At 39.9% G+C, this 21,987-nt stretch overlaps 2 protein-coding genes across 2 annotated transcripts in view; both read left to right on the top strand.

Moving 5' to 3' along the window:
• The first annotated feature begins 356 nt into the window (after positions 1-356).
• On the top strand, positions 357-11,294 carry gtse1 (G-2 and S-phase expressed 1). The gene is made up of 13 exons (XM_033968298.2): positions 357-460; positions 672-738; positions 819-876; positions 1,430-2,078; positions 2,496-2,648; positions 3,203-3,326; positions 4,576-4,893; positions 5,517-5,586; positions 5,673-5,777; positions 6,481-6,564; positions 8,693-8,909; positions 9,256-9,369; positions 10,711-11,294. The coding sequence occupies exons 2-13, from the start codon at positions 717-719 to the stop codon at positions 10,795-10,797; spliced, it is 2,001 nt and encodes a 666-aa protein (XP_033824189.1). The 5' UTR covers positions 357-460; positions 672-716; the 3' UTR covers positions 10,798-11,294.
• Positions 11,295-20,681: 9,387 nt separating this feature from the next.
• Positions 20,682-21,987, top strand: part of LOC117372482 (sodium channel protein type 4 subunit alpha B-like) — a 45,880-nt gene continuing 44,574 nt past the window's right edge. The window contains exon 1 of the mRNA XM_055222741.1: positions 20,682-20,801. Within this exon, the coding sequence (XP_055078716.1) occupies positions 20,707-20,801 (95 nt within the window). The 5' untranslated portion in view covers positions 20,682-20,706. The remainder of the gene's footprint in view (positions 20,802-21,987) is intronic.

The raw sequence follows: 21,987 nt of genomic DNA, 5'->3' as shown, positions 1-21,987 counted from the left end.
ATCCAAATTCTTCATAACGCACTGGTCACAAATTCACGCACAACAGCCTATATTCTCGTAATATTACGGCTTTTTTTCTCGTAATATTACGGCTTTTTTTCTCGTAATATTACGACTTTATTCTCGTAAAATTACGACTTTAATGTCGAAATGCTACGACTTTATTCTCGTAGCGCCCGCATAATTTTTTTAATTTAAGTGACCCTTATACTCCGTCGTAAGAATATATAGAAGTTTAAGACAAATTTCTTTAAAAATGCCTTTTTTTTAGACGGTGTCCTTACTTGTCTTTGCTAAAGATGGCGCTGATGCTCCAATTGTCGTCCATATCGTAGAAGAAACACCTCCAGCCAATCAGGACGAGCCTCTAAGTCACGTGGTAAACTGCAGCAGATTTGAATCGAGAGCCGTGTTTCCGAGGACATAAATAACAAAAAAATAAACAATATAACTTTTCCAGGTGCGTATTTCCTCATCCAAACATAATTATGATGACAAATGGATGTTATTCTCAGGTCATCACGTTAGAAGATTGTTATTTTTAAGCTTTATGGAAGTAACCGACAGTTTCTTGTCATTCAAAACAAGCTTACTTCAAATCTGACGCCTGATATTTAACGCAAAATCTTTGTTTTAATCATAGATATTTATTCAGTTGTCTGTTCTTTCAGCTCCTCCACTGCACTGGATTGGCTTAGAAAAAAGATTCATTTACGATGGATCGTGGAGCGAACAGCGGTGAGTTCGATTCTGTGTAAAATCAGGTCACACAATAGTGACTTTCATTAAACTCATTCTCCGTGTTTTTCTCCGCACAGACGTGTTCTTTTTACCGGATGAAAAGTTTGATTTTGACGTGTCTCTGTCGCCAGCCAGGTAATTCATCTGACTTAAAGAACATTACACTGTAAGGGATGTTGTCAGTGCAACACAATAGTGTAAACTAATTGACAATAATTACACAAATAAGGATACCATTATAATGTTAAAACCAGAGTTTTCACCAGTGTTCATGATACACTTTGAGTCTAAGTACATAGTTTTTGGTTTTATCAAATCAATATGTAACCTTATAAATTGTTTATAAAACTGAGGATTCAGAACTGTCTTTTTAAACAATATATGCTGCACTTATGGTTGCAAAGAATAATAGTGTGCATTAAACCCTCTAACCCTATAGTTTAAAGCTTTCCACTTATTTGTTTTTTCTTTAGGCATACATTATAATAAGCACACTGTTGTCCAAACATCCAGTAGGACAGTCAGGTGACATGTTTTGCCCAAAGACCCAATAGCAGTATTGAGTGGTGCACATGTTTTAAATCTAGAGCTTGGTAATATATCAGCTATAAGATATTTACAAAATATTTATGTTATTCTCCAGTATTATTCAGTTAATTCTAAACATTTTTCCCCATTTCCTCCACAGCTCTACAGGTGAAGACTTTGAGGACGAGGTATTTGTTGGTCCCATCGGTCACACAGAGCGCTGCGTTTCTGTGAATGTCGCATCTCGCCTGGAAAACCTCTGTGTCCAAACAAGCTGGAGTCCTCTGTCTGGAGACCAACTGGAAGCCATCTGTGAAGAGGCCCAAAAACTGGCCAATCAACTGCAGAGTTCTGAGCATGCTCAGTCAGAGTATGAAAACATTGACCCAAATTTAGCAGTTTTAAAAAATAATGAGTTTGTACAAGACTCAAAGGCCAAACTAAGCATGCTCTGTGACTCTCCTCCTACTGTACTTAGCCCCATAAAGAGGCAGACATTTTGTGTGCAAGATAGCCCTTTGAAACAGCTACCACCTGCTATTCAAAACCGTATCCTGAAATTGCGTAGTCCTAAATCAAGTATAGGAAATAAAAGTATTAAACTCACTGGAAAAGAACAACAGACACAGCATGTTCCTTCAAGAGCCACAAGGAGCACCACCAGACAAGTCACAGAGACAAGGATGCTGCCCAAACCTGCTCTCAGAGCCAGAGTCAGTATGGTGTTACCCAACAGACCCGCTGTCCCAGCTGCTACACGATCCACCACCAAGAGCCAAGACAAGACCAGACTGCAGCCTCCCAGCAAGGTAAGTTAAACTTAGTGGTTTTTCTGTAATTGTAGTGTAAATCAGTCTGTAAAGCAATCAGGTTTAGTCAACAGAATATAGTATTGATTGCTAGGAGTCTCTGGATTTTTGTTCTTTATTTTCTTTCTCAATAAGTTTTGGTAGTCACCCAACTACCATTTTTAGCTTTAACATATTTTATAATAGGGGGAGTATACGCTCTCCTTTTTTATTACGGAAAAGCAATCATGTTTCCACACTGGGAAAAATGCTCTTGACTTATTTTTAAAACAGGTGAAGGTGTCTAAAAACATTCAAATGCAAGATTTATGTTTTTACAATGATGTTGATCCCAGAAAATTGCATGAATGGATTGGCTTGTTATGCCCCTAGTAGGTGGTGTAAATGAACAAATTTCTCCTTTTTTATGTAATGCAGTTGTCAACCAGTTGGCGGCGCAGTCCAAACTCAAGCCGAAACGGTTCGTGTGAAGACCTTCTCTCTGACTCTGCAAGCGTGACCTCTGACCTCAGCGACTCCTCCCTGAACTCCAGCTGTTTGGGCAAATGTGCCCTGGCCCCGCCCTCCAAGGTACAGAGTTCATTTGCACTGTTATTATTTAATTATTTCATCATATTAAATCTCACACAATGATGTAGAAATGTTAAAAATGAATGAGACCTGTACTGAAACTGTTTAAACAAAACATCGAAATTACTGACGGAAGTATCAAATAGGACTGTACTGAACGTATCAATTTGCCAATATTTTTTATGAATGAGCATTGATGCAGAGAACTTTATTGTGATACTTAACAGAAATTTGTTGAGCTGAACTGTAAACATTGAATATTGATACATTTTGTTATTCAGCACAATAAAACATTTGGTAAACTCTTTAAGACCTGTTTGTAGAGATAAGGATGTACCTGATGCGTATTGTGGACTTTGTATCATGAGGTTTTTGGCAGTACCCAGCTCTCATGTTATTTTAAAGCAGTGTTACAGCTTTGTCTGGAAAAATGGACAGATTACACTTTCTGCTCCTTTTCATTAATTTCTTGTATGTTTACAAGAAACTACGTAGGACTACATAGACATCATTAGATGGTACAGAATAATTGTTGTTGTTTCTCTTTTCCTCAGGTGGTTCATACTTGGTCTGGAGTGAAGCCTCCCGCTGAGAGCAGCAGACTCAGAAACACCTCCTCATCCTCCTCCTCAGTGTCCAGCTTCAACTCCAGTATCTCCCTCTCCCCAGCCAATAAAGGTAAACTACAGGGGAATTCAAGTGTGATTAATTATGTCACAAATATAATAACTTGGTGTTGTCACGATACTAAAATTTCAAACTATTTTGATACTAAGGAATAGACTTGTTACTCAATACCGACTCAGATAACATGATGATAATAAACACTTACGCTTTTCAACATGAAATAATAGTACAGTACTTTCTTTTATATTCCTATGTGGCCTTATATCTGTGTAATCCCTCAGTCGTCCAGGTAGGTTCCATAGTGGTTGGTTCATGGACGTAAACTAGTCTATGTGGTTTTATACTTGTTCTGATCTAAAAATTCTAAAGCCAAAGAAAGGTTAATTTCTATACTGTGAACGTGAGTTTTTAGTATTGATACTTATTCATATTATCATTAATAGTTTTAGTATTGATTTGTAATAATAGTCATAATCATGAGCATTTAACATTTCAGTGTAATTTATGCCCCAAAAAGTTCAACAAAATGAAATAAAACTGTAATTATGTAACAGCCAACAATTTACAGAGAGCACTGGTCATACACTAGATTAGATGAGTTTGAATGAAAGCATTTCACAATTTGGTTATGTGTTAAATTGTAAATATTTGTAAAATCATGTTTTTTCCTCACAATTGTAACACAAATTTTGACATTGTAACATCCCAAGTCAAAACCCAACTCCTGTCTGTAGTAAAAGTGTAAGTGAGAGTCTACTTTTCTTTTATGATTGTCGTATCAAGTATTATCCTTATTATCAAAATTCAGTTTAAATTTTCGGTGTTGTCGTGGTAACAGTACTCCTTTGTTGTATTATGATATGAAATGGGACTGAATGATTTGGGGAAAAATATGTAATTGTGATATTTCTGACAAGCACTGCATTTATGATTAGATTTGAGATTTATGATTTAATAAAAGGATTCTGTTCAAAGTCCATATTATAAACTCATCCAGAAGAATTTAATAGACAAAAAGACTGAAAAGTATGAACTGACAAACATTTCAGAACATGTTTGGATAGTTCTAAACTAAAGGCTTAGCTGATGTTTATGCAGAATAAGACCCCATAAGGACACGGGGAGAGCATCTGACACACAGGGACATTTCAGAACACATTTGTACAGATCTAAACTACAGTGTTAGCCGTTATTATGCAGAATAAGATAGGACATTTTGTCGTTTGTGAAGGAAATTATTGTACTTCAACTTGATTGTGATTAATCTCGTAGCCCTAATCTGAAACTCTTATCATTCCAGGTAAATTAAACTCCTCGATGAACTCTCAGTGCAATGTTCCTAAACCCACCCAGCCCCCAAAGCACCGTCGTTCTGTTGCCGTTCAACCCTCGGTTCCTCCCTTCTCTGCAGCCGGGAGGAGGTCTCTCAGTGTCCAAACCCGAAAAACCTCCAACCCCACCCCCCTCAAGAGACCCCAGTGCTCCCCGGTCCAAACCCCAGTGAGGAGGGGCATAGACCGGACCAGCTCTGTCCCCTCAGTGACCAAGATCCAGAGCGGACTCAAAGCCAAACCCAAACCACAGGCTCTGGTGCCTTCTCCCAATGGGACCCTGCAAGGTGGGTGACAAAAGTACATGATGAAAGACTGCAGAGGTCATTTTATCACCTAAATAACAGCAGATTATGAAAAAATTTGAAAGAAATTGAATAGGCATAATTGGCAAATCACAAAGGCAGCAATTTTTGAAGTACCAGCATTTCCTCCACCAACAGAATAGCCAGTCTTACTCTGCATAAAAAAGGTAACCCTGTAGTTTAGATCTGTACAAATATTTGTGATTTTTGTCTTAGTTTGTCAGTTCATACTTCTGTGTTTTTCTCAATTCTTCAGGGTGTTTTTAGAATCTGAATTTTGAACAGAATCCCATTATTACAACATCACAATGTTTGTCAGAAACATCAAATGACATTATTTTTTTCTCCGAATTACACCCTATTTTATCATTAAGATGGGTGTAACGACTTAACACAGTACTTTTAGACCTTGTTAAGTGTATTTGATTCTTATACTAGTTTTGATATATTTTTCAGGTCTTTGTTTTGCTGCAAAACAAGTAAAAAATATGCATTGTGAACTTAAAAAAAAAAGAAGTTAAAGCTCATTTCAATACAAAAAAATACATTACTGTGATATGAACTCAAACATACGATTCAATGATTCTGTTTTTATTATATTTCAGGGTCTTTGTCTCCAGACACCACCAAGATTTTGAGACCAAAGAGACTGGTTTCTGTGAAGAGCGTTGACAGGTAAATTATCAATTTTTTTAGTTTGCACATTTTAATTATTTTTTTTAACCGTAAGAATCCAGTCTCTAAACTCCTTTTCTTCTCAGTCTCCCTCAGAAGCCTGTGCTCTCTGCTCTCACTCCCTCCGGTGGCAGCAGCAGTTCACTACAGCTCAAGGCCCGTAGACCCTCGTGTCTGCCCACTCCTCTCAGGTTAGTCATCATTTCACATTTTTGCATTATAACTATACAGGCCTATCCAACGTACAATACAATACAGTTTGTTCATCCATGTTTAGAGATGTGCAATCACATGTTGATGGAGATCAAGATTCAGTCATTTTTAATGGGGCCGAAAGATTTGGGAAAAATATCTAGTGAATTTTCTTGTAGGTTTGCTGGTTAGATTAGCAATTTATGTTTTAATAATAGGATTCTGCTCAAAGTTTATATTTTCAACATGCACAGAAGAACTGTCAGTTCACATTTCAGTCTTTTTGTCAAACTAATACAAGAATCACATTTCAGAACCTTTTGGTATAGAAACTACAGTGTTTAGCAGATTTTAAGCAGAATAAGGCAGATATTTTTGCTTGTCAAGGAAATTATGGTATGGAAATTGCAGCATTTGCTAATTATGTCCATTGAAATAGCCAATTTGATCCAGTTGCGATTGCTTCAAACCTCATGTTTTTACTGACAGAAGATTGGCTTTAGGTTTTAGTAAGACAATATAAAATCAAAAATCTATTTGAAAACATTTGTGATTTTTTTTTTTTTTTTTTTTTCTCCTCATCTTCCAACCATATCCACATTCATTGATAAATATGCTATGTTACTCAAAACTGTTTCCCTCCTCAGTTTTGATAAATCCATTTGTTTTCCATACATTTATATAGTATCTTCTGCCTTCTAGGTCCAGACTTTCGGGACTCCCCCAGGCCACACCCACAAACCGACCAATCAGAGTGCTGCCCACCCACAACTGCACTCCCACCAGGTAAAACACAGAATCAGTAACACTACACCATCTTTAGACCAGATGTTTTCCCCAGAGAGAGATCACCTTTAGCACAAACTCAGAGCTGTTGCCTGTTCCTTTGTGTGGACTGATAGTTTGGCTGATGGATGAAGCCATGTAATGTGGGAAAATACCATTATTATTGAGTGAACACAGACTAGGACACTACCATTGATATTGTTCAGGAAGAGGAGGGGCTCTCAGCTGAGTTCTAGCCAATCACAGCAGCCAAAAGACATGCTTTGATATTTAAAAAATGGCTAAATAAATGTGTAGCATGGGACCCTGCAGTTTCTTACCTACCTTGTTACTAATGTGTTTGTGTTTGTCAGAAAATATACGCTTTTTGTTCTGCATCAGAGGTTGTGTGGACTGGAACGTCATCCCTGTGATGCCATATGGTCATTCCCTGATTTTATTTGATTTTTTCTCAATGCAGCTCTATGGTCAAAAACAAACACTTGACCCCACCCACTCCTCCTGTTGGTCAGTCTCCATCATGCTCCAAGTGAGTGACAGGTGGATATAATCAATCATAGTAAAGAGTAAACTTTCAGAAACAGCAGATGCCTCTTAAATACTGTATAAAAGATACTAAGAAGATTGTTTTTTGGCATATCGCCCATTCCCTATAGATCAGCGGTACAAGGTGGATTCTTGTGCGTTTGAACCTCAAGACAATCCTGCTTACAGTATAAAGTTCTGATCCTAGTACGTTTCTCTAATTTTGGTCTAGTGTAATCCAGGCCATATTAGAGCCGTTTTTTCCTTGTTCAGTCCAGCCCCCTCCGTGCATTGACTCTAGAGACCTGTGTTCACGCTTGGTTTAGATCCGGGGAAGGGCCTGGATCATAACCAGACTAATGTCCACTTCTCTACAGAGACCATGTGAGGATAGAGAGCAGGTGTTTAAGGCCGTATGAGTTTGTTCAGAAAAATGTTCAGTTCTACATGAGCTGGAATAGTTTTGCATGAGTAAATGAAATCAAATCAGAATCACAATGCGAATGGACCGCAAGAAACAAATCATTATTTCCTCCAAAAAACGCTAAAATATTCTGTTGTCTTTAGCATGACCCTGTAGTTTAGATTCTTCTGGACACATTTAAAATGCAAACTTTGAACTGAAAGCAAATCTAGTCACAATGATTGTCAAACAACTCAATTCGATATTTTTCCCAAATTGTGCACCCCTGAGCTGAAAGGCAGTCATGATTAGATGATTACACGACAGAATTTTATGCCTTTTTGATTTTAATACTCCGTATACTGCTTATGGTAAATATTATAGTTTTACACCAGTCAAGTAGCAGTTTGTGAATGAAAGCTGGAAAAAGTAGAAAAATCTAGAAAAACTTAATTTCTTCACAGTCCATAAAAACACATCTTAAAACATAAAAGTTCATCCGAAATGCAGGGACAATTTACACTGAAGGAACATCATTTTATAACATATTCATTATTTAGTTAAAATAAAGGAGATTTGTATCTCTTTGTATGTTAAATGTCAAATCATAACGATTGTGTGAAAATCAGACACGCTTTGGCACCTGTTTACATCATGGTAATGGCTACCTCTGCATGTCATATCTGCTGTCCATGTCCAACCAGAAAGTAAAATTGTAGACAACTAGGTAACTGTTTAGTGAAATGATTAGTCCAGTCTGTGATATGCATTTTAAATACTAACTAAAGATGTCACCACTGGAGCCGATTATAGCAAAGAAGTGTTTTACAATGTTAATAACTAATGATGTTTTGTTTTTTTTGTTTTGAATTAAAATTAGAAAACAAAACATTTTTCTTATTCTCTATTTGTTATGTATTTTTTTTATTATTCTGTTTTGTTTTGTGGTATCCCACTTGATAGATGTCACAATCTTAGACAAATACATTGGCACATGACACAAATTCTAACTTTAATCACTCTGTAAAACCAGAAATAGTGTAGCAAAAACAAGTTAATGTTACAGAATGTAATGGCACAGTAGAGTTTGTGTCATAATGCTAAAAATAGATTGTAAATAAAAAATAGGTCACATCACAAAGCAGCTGTGTGGTTGATATTTTTGTCTGAAGAGACAAACTTGAATGTGCTTGTCTTTAGTTTAACTCCCACTGATGACCCAGAGACTGTGGAGGTTCCCACGATTCAGCCTTTTAACCTGGAGGATGAGGAGCCTGTACAGCCCCCACCCACAATCATAAAACCCGACCAATCAGAGAGCACCACAGCACCTGACGCACTTTGTCTAAGCCAAGTAGAAACGGGGAAAGAGACTGCACAGGAGCCGAAAACCGAGGCCATCAGCAAAGCACAAGAGGTGAGGAAGTGCTTAATCAAATAAACCAGTAAAAGCCAAATGAGTTTTATTTAAAATTATGTTTCTGTCAAACTTTGAAAGGTCAATCAATTGTGACATTTTTTTTATATGTTCAGTTGTTGAGGAAAGGTTTTATATTAGGGCAATACAAAATAAATTATAATTATTATACTTTCACATTGTATCCATAACATAATTGACAGTTGATAATTGAACTAGATTTTGCAAACTTTAATCAAAAGTAAAAATGTCTTCCTGTTTTGGTCTTGACCTTTTTAAACAATCAGCAGTAAACTTCAACACCTAAAGTACAGTGGCTACACTATAGTCTGTTTCATTGTTTCAGATTTTACTTTTGGATCTCCCGGCGCCGGCGCTTCAGCCTCAAGAGAAACTGCTCATTGACCTGACCAACACTCCAGACCTGATCCGCACCAAGACCTGCCCCTCCGCCTCTGAGGTACCACCGTCACCATGGTTACGAACAGAGGATAATGTTATATCCATGACTCTTTGTCACGATGTCATCTGAAACACAGCAATATTTTATAGGCCAATAATATTTAACAGATGGGGGTTGCTAAAATTAATATGGCCAAAATGCTGATTTTTGTTGTATCATGGCAAGTTCTTGGGTCCAGTCAGTAATACAAATGATCAGGTTCAACTTTTGGATATTTCAAGGCAAAGTACAGTGTAATCAACAGGGAGGTATCTGTCTCCATCTGGGAGTATGACATCACATTCATCACATTATACTAATACTATCTTCTGGGTTTTCTTTGTGCTATAACAGATATTTCTTTATAAGATCATTCAAAATGTCTTGCTGTCATGCTAAAATGATCTTCAAATATATTATTGTTTTATCACAATATCTTCTGACCGCACAACTGCAGAGAAGATCATAATACAAACTTAGTTGCTTATGGTATATTGACCTTTATTTGGGAAATGTATGATTAAGTTCCACACATTCTCAGTTTAGAACGGCTCTCTGAAAACAAGCAGGAAAAGGTGGAACATTCAAATGTATTCTTAAATCTGATTAGTCAAAATGTCATATCAGGAAAAACAAGCCAAGAAACCAAACTTGTGAAACCCAGTAGAGAGAAAAAACGGTGTCATTGTCATGTTTGTTTTGATTTGTTTGGCTTTTACCCAAACCACAAAGCTCATGTACCAGCTCGTCTCATGGGAATTATGTCTTCTCCCACCCATTTTGCCTGTAGTACTATCCTACCACCACTGAGCTGCTGAACATGGAGTGACTGAATAATGCTACATAAATCAAATGTTCTAATAATAATGATAATGCATTAGTCTTTTATAGCGTTTTTCCAGGCGCTCAAAACCTGGCCCAGGCTCTGCTTAGGTACTGAGGTCTGATGAGATCAGGCTTTGTTCAATTATGTTCAATACAACTTGTGTGGCCAAATACTTAAAAGTTGGAATGGTCACAACTGGCAAATCGCACAGGCTGCATTTCAGGTATTTTATGACTGCAGCAGAAAACTGTCCCTGTGTCTCCATGGGGTCTTATTGTGTATAAAACCAGCTAAACTTCTAGGTTACACCTCTACAAACGTGTTCTGAAATGCATGGGATTAGTTTAAAAAACAGGTTATGTTTTGGGCTTCTCTCAAAAGGTCATTCTTCTGGTTGTTATTCAAATCTGTACAATGAACTTTATTTTGATTGATTTCATTTTATAAATTAACTATTTAAATTAAACTATCCCACAGTTGTAATTTTACATATTTTATTCGTTCATCCCTAATACTGACTTATTTTGTTTCAGCTTATCGACCTGAGCTCTCCTCTGATCAAATGGAGTCCCGTCAACAAAAAGGAGAAAGAAGCTCTTCTCATCAACCTGTCCTTCTGATCCAGGACTATAACCAGACTAAACCGGACTACAGAGACCAAGACCCAGGACCTAGGACCAGAGACTAGACCAGAACTGCAAAACTGGACTATTCTGACAACAAACTAGAGTCTCCCTTTTTAAACCTATACCAGACCAAACCCAGATCTGAACCAGTCAACTGCGAAAAGCTGACAGAGTGTTAAAGTAATCAGCAGCTTTGTTTTATACTGAAAATACTTAGATTTTATGTTCTTTATCAGTGTTTAAATAAATGTCTTTGTCTGTGTGAATTGAGCTGCTTATTGTAAAAATCAATCGTTATCATTTCAATATTCAATCCAGTGGTACACCCCCGCTAAAGTTTTTTTTTCTCGATGAATACTACTAAAAGCTGTTCTTCTGATTGCTGGTGTCAAGGTGAAATTAAATAACTAAAGAAATCATCTCTTCTACTGTACTGGTTTGATTAATGGGAGATTGTAAATGTGTAGATGAATAAAGTGTTTTATCTATGTAATCATCCTAATGTGCTCTTAACTTTTTTGTGAATCTTTAATTAAAGGTGTATTATGTAGCTTTACTGGTAGGGGTCTGCCACTGTTTATTATAGTTTTATGTCAAATCCAGGTAGAAAATTACCCATTTGTCATATCTGGTGCTCACATAGAAACCAGGAAGTAAAATTATAAACCACCAAAATTTAAAAACTAGAATCATTTAGACAAGACTTATTTATTTTTTTTAATGTAAAATCCTAAATGTCATATATTGTGTAATGTAATCCGTCAGTCCAGGAATGATCCATAGTAAAAGCAAAATGTAAAATCTGTGAACTGGACAAAAAACTTGTAGGAGTGGCGTGGCTGCTCATCCAGGCCACTTCTTCAGTTCTGGTAAGATTACTGGTGGACACTGCCTTATATCTGTGTGAAGGGAGGAGCTAACTACACTGAAAGTAACACACCTGTTCTTTACAGTTTCTGTTTGTAGGCTAGGTCTATTGAGCTACACTAAGTGTGCACTGTGCCCGAGTCCTACTTAGCATAATCAATCGGGCCCGAAATGGGTGTTCTCACATCTATTAGCATATTGGCAGCCCTATTGTTTTCTTTCTTTTGAATTGGGTCTGAGGATGTGGTTATAGATGGGGGATAGATGATCTCTGAGACTCCCATTCTTTTTCATGGAACGATTGTCTTTCTTAAAAATAGCTTCTTTGACTCCCATCTCACACTAGTTCTTGTCTTCGGCTAAGACCTGTACCTCACTATTTTCAAAGGAGTGGTTAGTGTCTCTCAGTGAAGAGAGGGGCTGAGCTGTCAACTGATCACCACCTGGTGGTGAGTTGGATCCGCTGGCGGAGGAGGAAGCCGGACAGACCTGGCAGGCCCAAGCGCATTGTGAGGGTCTGCTGGGAATGTCTGGCGGAGCCCTCTGTCAGGGGGGTCTTCAACTCCCACCTCCGGGAGAGCTTCTCCCTGATCCTGGGGGAGGTTGGAGACATGGACTCCAAGTAGGCCATGTTCTCCACCTCTATTGTCGATGCGGCTGCTCGTAGCTGTGGTCGTAAGGTCTGTGGTGCTTGTCGTGGCGGCAATCCCCGAACCCGGTGGTGGACACCGGAAGTAAGGGATGCCGTCAAGCTGAAGAAGGACTCCTATCGAGCCTTGTTGGCTCGTGGGACTCCTGAGGCAGCTGATGAGTACCGGCGGGCCAAGCGTGCCGCGGCTCGGGCAGTCACAGAGGCAAAAACTTGGGGTTGGGAGGAGTTCGGGGAGGCCATGGAGGAGGACTATCGGACGGCCTCAAAGAGATTCTGGCAAACCATCCGACGCCTCAGGAGGGGGAAGCAGTGCTTCACCAACACTGTTTACAGTGCGGGTGGAGAGCTGCTGACCTCGACTGGGGATGTTGTCGGGCGGTGGAAGGAATACTTTGAGGATCTCCTCAATCCCACTGTCACGTCTTCCGAGGAGGAAGCAGAAACTGGGGACCCAGAGGCAGACTCGTCCATCACCCTGGCTGAAGTCACTGAGGTGGTTGGCAAGCTCCTCAGTGGCAAGGCTCCGGGGGTGGACGAGATCCGTCCTGAGTACCTCAAGTCTCTGGATGTTGTGGGGCTGTCTTGGCTGACACGTCTCTGCAACATCGCGTGGCGGACGGGGACAGTACCTGTGGAATGGCAGACCGGGGTGGTGGTCCCTCTGTATAAGAAGGGGGACCGGAGGGTGTGTTCCACTTACAGGGGAATCACACTCCTCAGCCTTCCCGGTAAGGTCTATTCCAGGGTACTGGAGAGGAGAATCCGACCGATAGTCGAACCTCGGATTCAGGAGGAGCAGTGTGGTTTTCGTCCTGGTCGTGGAACACTGGACCAGCTCTATACTCTCCATCGGGTCCTCGAGGGCTCATGGGAGTATGTCCAACCAGTCCACATGTGTTTTGTGGATCTGGAGAAGGCATTCGACCGTGTCCCTCGACCGTGTCCTTTGGGGGGTGCTCTGGGAGTATGGGGTCCGGGGCTCTTTGCTAAGGGCTGTCCGGTCCCTGTATGACCGGAGCAGGAGCTGTGTTCGCATTGCCGGCAGTAAGTCAGACCTGTTCCCGGTGCATGTTGGACTCCGCCAGGGCTGCCCTTTGTCACCGGTTCTGTTTATTATATTTATGGACAGAATTTCTAGGCGCAGCCAGGGGCCGGAGAGGGTCTGGTTTGGGAACCACGGGATTTCATCTCTGCTGTTTGCAGATGATGTTGTCCTGATGGCTTCTTCGAGCCAGGACCTGCAGCAGGCACTGGGGCGGTTTGCAGCCGAGTGTGAAGCGGCTGGGATGAGAATCAGCTCCTCCAAATCCGAGGCCATGGTTCTCGACCGGAAAAAGGTGGTTTGCTCTCTCCGGGTGGGTGGTGAGTCTCTGCCCCAAGTGGAGGAGTTCAAGTATCTCGGGGTCTTGTTCACGAGTGAGGGAAGGATGGAGCGGGAGATTGACAGGCGGATCGGCGCAGCGTCTGCAGTGATGCGGTCGCTGTATTGGTCCGTTGTGGTAAAGAAGGAGCTGAGCCGGAAGGCGAAGCTCTCGATTTACCGGTCAGTCTATGTTCCTACCCTCACCTATGGTCATGAGCTCTGGGTAATGACCGAAAGGACAAGATCGCGGATACAAGCGGCTGAAATGGGCTTCCTCCGCAGAGTGCCCGGGCGCACCCTTAGGGATAGGGTGAGGAGCTCGGTCACACGGGAGGAGCTCGGAGTAGAGTCGCTGCTCCTACACGTTGAGAGGAACCAGCTGAGGTGGCTCGGGCATCTGCTCAGGATGCCTCCTGGACGCCCCCCTAGGGAGGTGTTCTGGGCATGTCCCACCGGGAGGAGGCCCCGGGGAAGACCCAGGACACGCTGGAGGGACTATGTCTCTCGGCTGGCCTGGGAACGCCTTGGGGTCCCACCGGAGGAGCTGGAGGACGTGTCTGGGGTGAGGGAAGTCTGGGAGTCCCTGCTTAGACTGCTGCCCCCGCGACCCGGCCCCGGATAAGCGGAAGAAAATGGATGGATGGATGGTTAGTGTCTTTGAGATGTAGATGTACAGCAGACTGGGGTCCAGAGGAACTCTCACTCTGATGTTGATACATTCTCTTATGGAGTGGCTGCTTAGTTTCTCCAATATAGCGCTCACTGCACTCTGCACTACACTGAATGGAGTAAGCTATATTGCTTTGTTTATGGCTAGGGGTTTGTCCTTTGGATGAACCAGTTTCTGTCTTAAAATGTTTGTTGGTTTGAAATAGACGGGAATTTCAAACCGTCTTAAAATTCTCTGAAGCTTTTCAGACACATCTGCTGTATAAGAAATTGTTACAGCTTTCCTTCTAAGTTCACATTCCCTGCTGTATTACAGACTCTATCCTGATGACTCCATTCCTTGCATTTTTGGCCTCCCGAAAATCCACAAAAAAGGAGTACCCCTCAGACCCATTGTATGTAGCACTGACTCTATCACATACAATGTGGCCAAACATCTGAAGACCATCCTGGCTCCTCTGGTGGGCAACACAGAGCACCATATTCAGAATTTGTGAGCAAGTCAAGCATCTCCAATTTGATTTGGATGAGACTATGGTTTCGTTCAATGTGACCTCTCTTTTCACTTGTATCCCCACATCAGTAGTGGTGGACTCAGCAAAGAGGAGGCTACTGCAGGATACATAAGCTAAAAGAACTGTCACCTGACCAAATCTGCAAACTTCTGGAAATTTCTTTATTTCCAGTTAAGGGGAAACTTCTACAGGCAAATCCATGACTGTGCCATGGGCTCACCGGTCCCTCATATCATGGCTAACTTATACATGGAACAATTTGAACAGGAGGCTTTGGCCTCTTTTCCAGCCACTCCACCCACACATTGGTATCGATATGTGGATGACAACTGGACTAAAATCAGAATTCAAGAATTGGAGCCCTTTACTGCACATATTAATGCTGTGAATCCAAACATCAAGTTCACATGGGAAGAGGCCAAGGAGAACAAACTGGACTTCTTAGATTGTGCAGCAACTATACTCCAGGTAGAAATCTTCAGGAAGACCACAAATACTGACCAATAGCTGCTGTCTGATTCACACCATCCACTGCAGCACAAACTCGTAGTGATCCGTACTCAACTGGTGCCCACAAACACAGAGGGAAAAGTGAAGGAGGAACAACTCTTGGAGAAAACCCTCTCTGCTTGTGGATATCCAAAATAGGCCTTCAATAGATCTAAGAGAAAAACAGGAAATCTGAACCGAGAAGGAAAAGTAACTATTCCTTATACAGCAGGTGTGTCTGAAAAGCTTCAGAGACTGTATGGAATTCCTGTCTATTTCAAACCTACAAACCCTTTAAGACAGAAACTGGTTCACTCAAAGGACAAAACCCCTCAAACAAAACAGCAGCCAAACATGTTCACTTCTACAGCTTTTTGTCCAGCTGACAGATTTTACATTTTTCTTTTGCTTTGCCTCTTGTGAGCTATAATCCATGTTAGAATGTTGTTACCGCCTCAAAAACATACCTGGAGTTGTGTTTTGTTTCATTCATGTAAGAGTATTCTGGCATTATTAGTCTGTCTTCATCTCCAAAGCTTAAAATGCTCTGTTCCCCTTGTAATGTTACAAAGGGGTAGTTTTCAAGTTAACATCGACCTTTTACCTTTAGTTCAGTAGAGATTGACAGTTGCTGGGCTGAAATCATCCAAATGATTCTAGTGAAGGTGTATGGAGTTTAAAAGCAGTGGAGCTTTTCCTGTATCCTTCCTGACATTACAAGGCGGAACAGAGTTTTCTGTTTGAGAAAAGGACTAAACATGCAGAGTTTGTGTGTTAAACATGTGTGAATGAAACAAAACATAACTCGGATGAGGAAACAACATTATGACATACAGTAGATCAGAAAATAGCATAATATTGGCCCTTTATGTTGTGACCTCCAACCACAAGTAAAATGGCTACTCACAAAATTATAAAAGTTGCCTGCTCAATTTATATTTAGTTTAGTTTAGTTTAGTTTAGTTTAGTTTAGTTTAGTTTAGTTTAGTTTAGTTTTTTTGCTTTACGACGTAAGTTTATATAGATTAATATTACAGACCAAGACATGCAAATCTACATTTACTGCTGCTAAGACTCAACTTGAGCCGCATAAAATTAAATCCCAAATGATCCGGGCCCCCCTGGAATGACCTTGCAAATGAGAACCTCTATTCAAATATAAACATATATGTGCTAGGCCCACCATAAACTGCTCCCAGAAGATGTTATTGCTTTGCCTGGAATGTTCCACAGTATGGCATTAATGAATCTTTTGGATTATGGTGGGGGCAGATGTTTGATTGTTAAATACAAACCAAGTTTTTTTGCTGCTCATGGGGTCGCCTCTCCACAGAGCTGTGTCTGGTGGATTCACCCGCTTGTCTCCATGGAGAAAGCTTTCATGTTTTAATCGTCATGGCAGTAAGCAGGCGGATCCTATACTAGAACAGTTACATAATGGGGTGAGGGAAGTTTGGGAGTCCCTGCTTAGACTGCTGCCCCCTCAACCCGGCCCCGGATAAGCAGAAGAAAATGGATGGATGCAAAAGTTACATAATGCACATTTAACTAAAAATAACAAAAAAATAAACTTAGACCTAAATTAAAACACTGTTCATAGTGAATTAGCACTGAAACAAACCACAATAAAGCCCCGTATAACTGATCCCATCTGTCTCACATTTTTCAAGGTGACATTTCACAGATGTGCTCCAGATGGCTCCCTCTTCTCTCTCCTCTGAGATTCACCACTGAGGTTTGAGATTCTGGTTTTGGGAACTGTGGGAGTGAAAAAACGGAAATACTCAAAGCTTGGGCCAAGGTCAGGTCCTGAGAGGAGATACACACCATGACGAAAACAAAACTGAGCCCGCAGTGACACAATGAGAGGATGGGCTAAGTTTAAAGCCACTGATAAAGAAGAGCTTCCACAAAGACAAGACAAGAAGCAGATTCCCAAGTTTTGAAAAGGGCTTTAAAGATATACTGTGTAACTTTTCTGGTGGAGGTCTGTCACTTGCTTGTGTCCATGGAGATGCTACTGTTTTGTCTGGAATATTTCTTGGAATGGCATTAAACTTATCTACCTCATGGAGACGGGAGTACCACCACTATGCCAAGATATTTCTGACCAAAAAAACACCTGTAAAAATGTATTGCCATATTGATGAGTTTAATGCCATACTGTGGAATATTCCAGGCAAAACAATAACTTCTCCATAGAGACAAGGAGATGCAGAGAGCTGTTTGTATTCCAGTAAAATGTGTATTGGTAGTAGTGGTACTGTGCTTTGGTCCAGTTTTCAGAAGTGAAATAGTAAATCAAAGTTTGTCTAAATGTCATGTATTGTTAATCAACTTTTTTAGAAGCTGCATTACGGAACCTTTCTGGTGAGGGGGCAGCCTGACTCCATAAAGTATTTGTGTCCTCCTTTGGGTTAGTCTCTGTTTAGAATTACTGCAGTTATGGTGTAGTCCTATTTTTGTCCTGGTTTAGACCTGGTTTAGACCTGGTTTAGATCTGGTTTAGATCTGGTAGTGCTCAGAATCCCAAGTACTTATGGTGGAAGTATCTGAATAGTTGCAGTATAACTCTGCTCATGAAGGTCATGTATTTTGCTATATGTCGAGCTTTTGTGAATTCTGTGTGTCTCTTCACACGACTGATATGGCACTTCCTGTTTTCGTCCTGTTTTATTTGGACAGTGGTCTCTTTGTTCCCTCAACTTCATCCACATGAGTCAAAACGGGAGAAACCAATGCCTGTATTCATATATGGAGCTCTGCTCTTCATAGAGCTATGGTTAATGCTATAGTAGGGAACATTTTCTGGAAAATATCAAAATCTCTATGGAGATAAGTAGTGGACAAACCAGAAAAGTTACATATTGCACCTTTAATCATTAATAAATCAACTGATTACCTCCTACTTCATGGACTAGTTAGGTCCATATTTTTGGAGTGATGAAAACTTTGTTGACAATATCAAATGATTTGAGCATTTGTGTTTCCTGCAACATTACTTCAGATATGAAGCATCTCCATGAACCTGCTTGTTTGTTTCCATGGAAATGTTGTTCCTTTGGCTATAATATTCCATTGTGTGGCATAAAACATATCCATTTCCATGAAGAATGTATCAAAGTCTGGTTTTGACTTTCTATTTCCATAGAATGCAGGTGATGTGCTTCCTATAGAAAGTGTTAAGATGGCACTTATAAAAAACAAAATAATCATTTAATTCATAGTAGTTCCATTGACGGTATTTTCAATCCAGTTTGAATTAGGTTTTGTTAACGTGTTGTTAACGTTTTTCCAAATATTCAGGACCTCTTGTCCAGACATGTGTTAACTGTCAGTAAACTGACAAACAACATTTGAAATGAGAGGTTTTAACACACAAAAGCTCTCATTTCAAATGTTGCCTGGAGAATAATTCTTTTATTATCTCTTTACAAAGATTCTCACAGTATTTTTTTTTTTTTTTTTTTGTACAGGGACAGTGCACAGCAATATTAACCAAGATGAAAGTCACAGGAGAGATGCTGCTGCCAGGTTATAGCTTCACTGCTAATTAACTCCTGTAATGTATAGTACTAGTCAAAAAGGTTAGAAGTAGTATCAGGCATTTCAATGGTAGACGTAGCAGTAGTAGCAGTAGTAGTAGTTGTTGTTATTGTTGTAGAAGCAGTAGTAGTAAATAGTAGTAATAAAAGTTTTAAGTAGTAGAAGTGGACCTAGTATTTGCAGTACTAATAGTAGTAGCAGTAGTAATAGTAGACACAGTAGTAAACAATATTTCAACTTCCCCTTACTTTCAAGGTGACCAGTAAAAGATCATGTGATGAACATTTTTGCTGGTGTAAATGGATTGTACACAGTTATGTAAGAGTATGTATGTGGTGCAGAGACGAGGCAGCAGTGACAGTACTTCTCATGGAATAGTATTACTTGTAGTAGGTCGTTTTTGCTAAAGATGGGCCGCTCAATACCAAAATATCAATACTTAGTGAGGCATCAAAAAGTAATTCTAATCGGTATCATACTGGATCGATATCACAACACTTGCCATATTATTAGGCTATCTGGTATCGAAACCAAAATCACTAGTATCGTCCATCACTAATCTTTGTATTGCTCATCATAATAGTAGTAGTAAGGTGAATATATTATTAGGTGGCAACAATTTGTATTTTTGATTCTAGGGATTTCTTTGACTTATTTTATATAAAACTGCCCTATATTACACTTATAATGTTGTTACCTCCTCAAAAACAGACCTGGAGTTGTGTCACACATGTTACTACATGACATCACAAGGTGGAACAACGTATTTTCTGTTTGAGAGAAGAATTCAGCCTAAATATGGAAGGTTTGTGTGTTAAACATGTGTGAATGAAACCAAACACAACTCCAGGTCTGTTTGTGATGAGGAAACAATATTATAACACAGATCAGAAAACAGTGTAATATGGGCCCTTTAAGCAGTGAGCCATGTCAGTCGAGGACTTTGTAGTAGTAGTAGTCTGCGGTCACACACACCACATGAAGCTAACTTGGAACTAAAGCAAGACTAGACCATGACTAAACCAGGCCAAGTGTGAACACAGCCATTTTACATCACGTGAAAATGTACTAGTTGAAGTATTAAACCAGAGATCCCATTCACTCAAAGTTCCCAGTAAACTGACAGGTACAGTAATTATCGCACACTTGACCTGGCATTTGCACTCTCTGTCTCACAAAAGGAGTGGTAGTAGTAGCAGTAGTAGTATTTGTTGTAGTATTGATACTTTGCAGTGACATCACACTGAGGATGTACTGTATATATAGCTATGGCAGAATGTTCAGCAGTTACCATGGAGACATGATGCCCACATTAGCAAATACTACCAATAAGTTTTAAGATCTAAGCCTGAAAACTTAAAAAAAAAATACAAAATTGATTTAAACAACACATTTTCTCTCTGTGATCAATACAAGCGTTCATGGAAAGGTGAGAGTGACTGACTGAAAAACTGATGGCTAATGCTTGCTAGCTTGTGAGGACTTGTTTAAGTACAAATGAGGACACCTGTTGAATTTCCAACTAACTCACTTCTTTATTGTCACATTAAAGCTCAGATTAAAGTCTAACTTGAGTAACAGAACTTCAGACAGAGCAGTGCCTACAGTTAGCATTACACCCCTAGTAGTTTTTATTATTATTGTAGTATTAATAGTAGTAACAGCAGCACCAATCAGCAAACACAGCAGAATGAATAGCGTAGAGTTGTAGCAGTGCCGTTGCGTAACACCCCCCCCCCCATGTCTGTATAAAACATTAGCCTTTCTTTTGCTGTGGCTCACTTGTAGGAGCAGACTGAGCCATGAGGAGCCCATTCCTGGAGTACTGGAGCGAGCGCAGAGAGAGAGGAGAGGTCCTGGACCGGCACAAAGAGCTGAAACTCAACAATGCCCAACTGTGAGTACTACAAATACCTCAAATACTACTGCTACTTTACTGCTTTACCACTACTTCTACTGTCACTATAACTGTAAATATGACATAGCTGGTATTTACAATGGAGGGGTCAAAAGTAATAGTTGATAATATGTCAAAATAGTGCCAAGATCTGAATTTTTTATTTTATCTAAATTAACCTGCACAATATTATTGCCTTTAGGCTGAGTAATGGGAGGGGTGGGTGGGGCAAGGCTCTATGAGCAAAGAGCTGCATTCAACAGAAAGTCATAATTAGTGATGAGCCGGATCAATACCGAAATATCAATACTTTAATTCTGACAAGGTATCGAAAAATATAGATTTTATGCAGAAAATATCTTGTTTTGTTTTTTTGTTTTTTTGTTTGTTTTTTCTGTTGTTGTTTTTTTGAGTGTGTGTGTTTAAAAAAACATTCTTTACTTTGGTCTATTTTTGGCTAAAATGTCACACAGCATTATTTACATTTCAGTTTGTCTGTGTTTATTCAGTTGAAGCTTTGGTGGAGTGCAAATCAATAAGCTAACACTGGCTGCGGTTACATGCACGCTCAAAATCGATTGGATTTTTCCTCAGATTTGTGAAGTGTGTTATCCTGCATCACCAGATCCATGTGCTCCTTCCTGTCCCTCTTTAAGGGTCAAGGCACAGAGATGACAAAGAGGTGTATTTGTAATAAATAACATTACACTGCCAGAGCTTGTCTTTTGGGTCATTTCCTGAGCACATCTGACTCTGGACCACCAGGCTACTACTAAAGTTGAGCTGCTTTATGCAATTTAACCACAGAAGTTATAAGATTATTCCAACGACAACATAGCAAAATCATCTAGTTTCTTTCTGATCATGGTGCCTCTGATCACTCACATCAGATTGTGCTGCATTCAAGTCATCAGAATCAGATAAGATGACACAAATGCATGTAACCGCAGCCATTATCTATAGTTAATTTGCTCCTGTTTTGTTTTGGATGACCAGATTTCCCTAATTACTTGAGAAAATCCCCAGTTTTGACCAAGAAATGTCCCAGGTGTCCCTATTTTTGACCACTTTGAAGGGAATATATTGTGGTTTGATTAGCTAAAATACAGGAAAAAATATGTTTGGAAATTACCATCATGCACTGAGCCATAACTAAGTCAAGAATGGACAACATTATGTGCTTTTT

This window comes from Periophthalmus magnuspinnatus, chromosome 6, assembly GCF_009829125.3.
Source record: "Periophthalmus magnuspinnatus isolate fPerMag1 chromosome 6, fPerMag1.2.pri, whole genome shotgun sequence".
Taxonomy (NCBI): Eukaryota; Metazoa; Chordata; class Actinopteri; order Gobiiformes; family Gobiidae; genus Periophthalmus; species Periophthalmus magnuspinnatus.
Note: the sequence above shows the minus strand (reverse complement) of the source record. Positions and strands in the feature narration are given on the sequence as shown.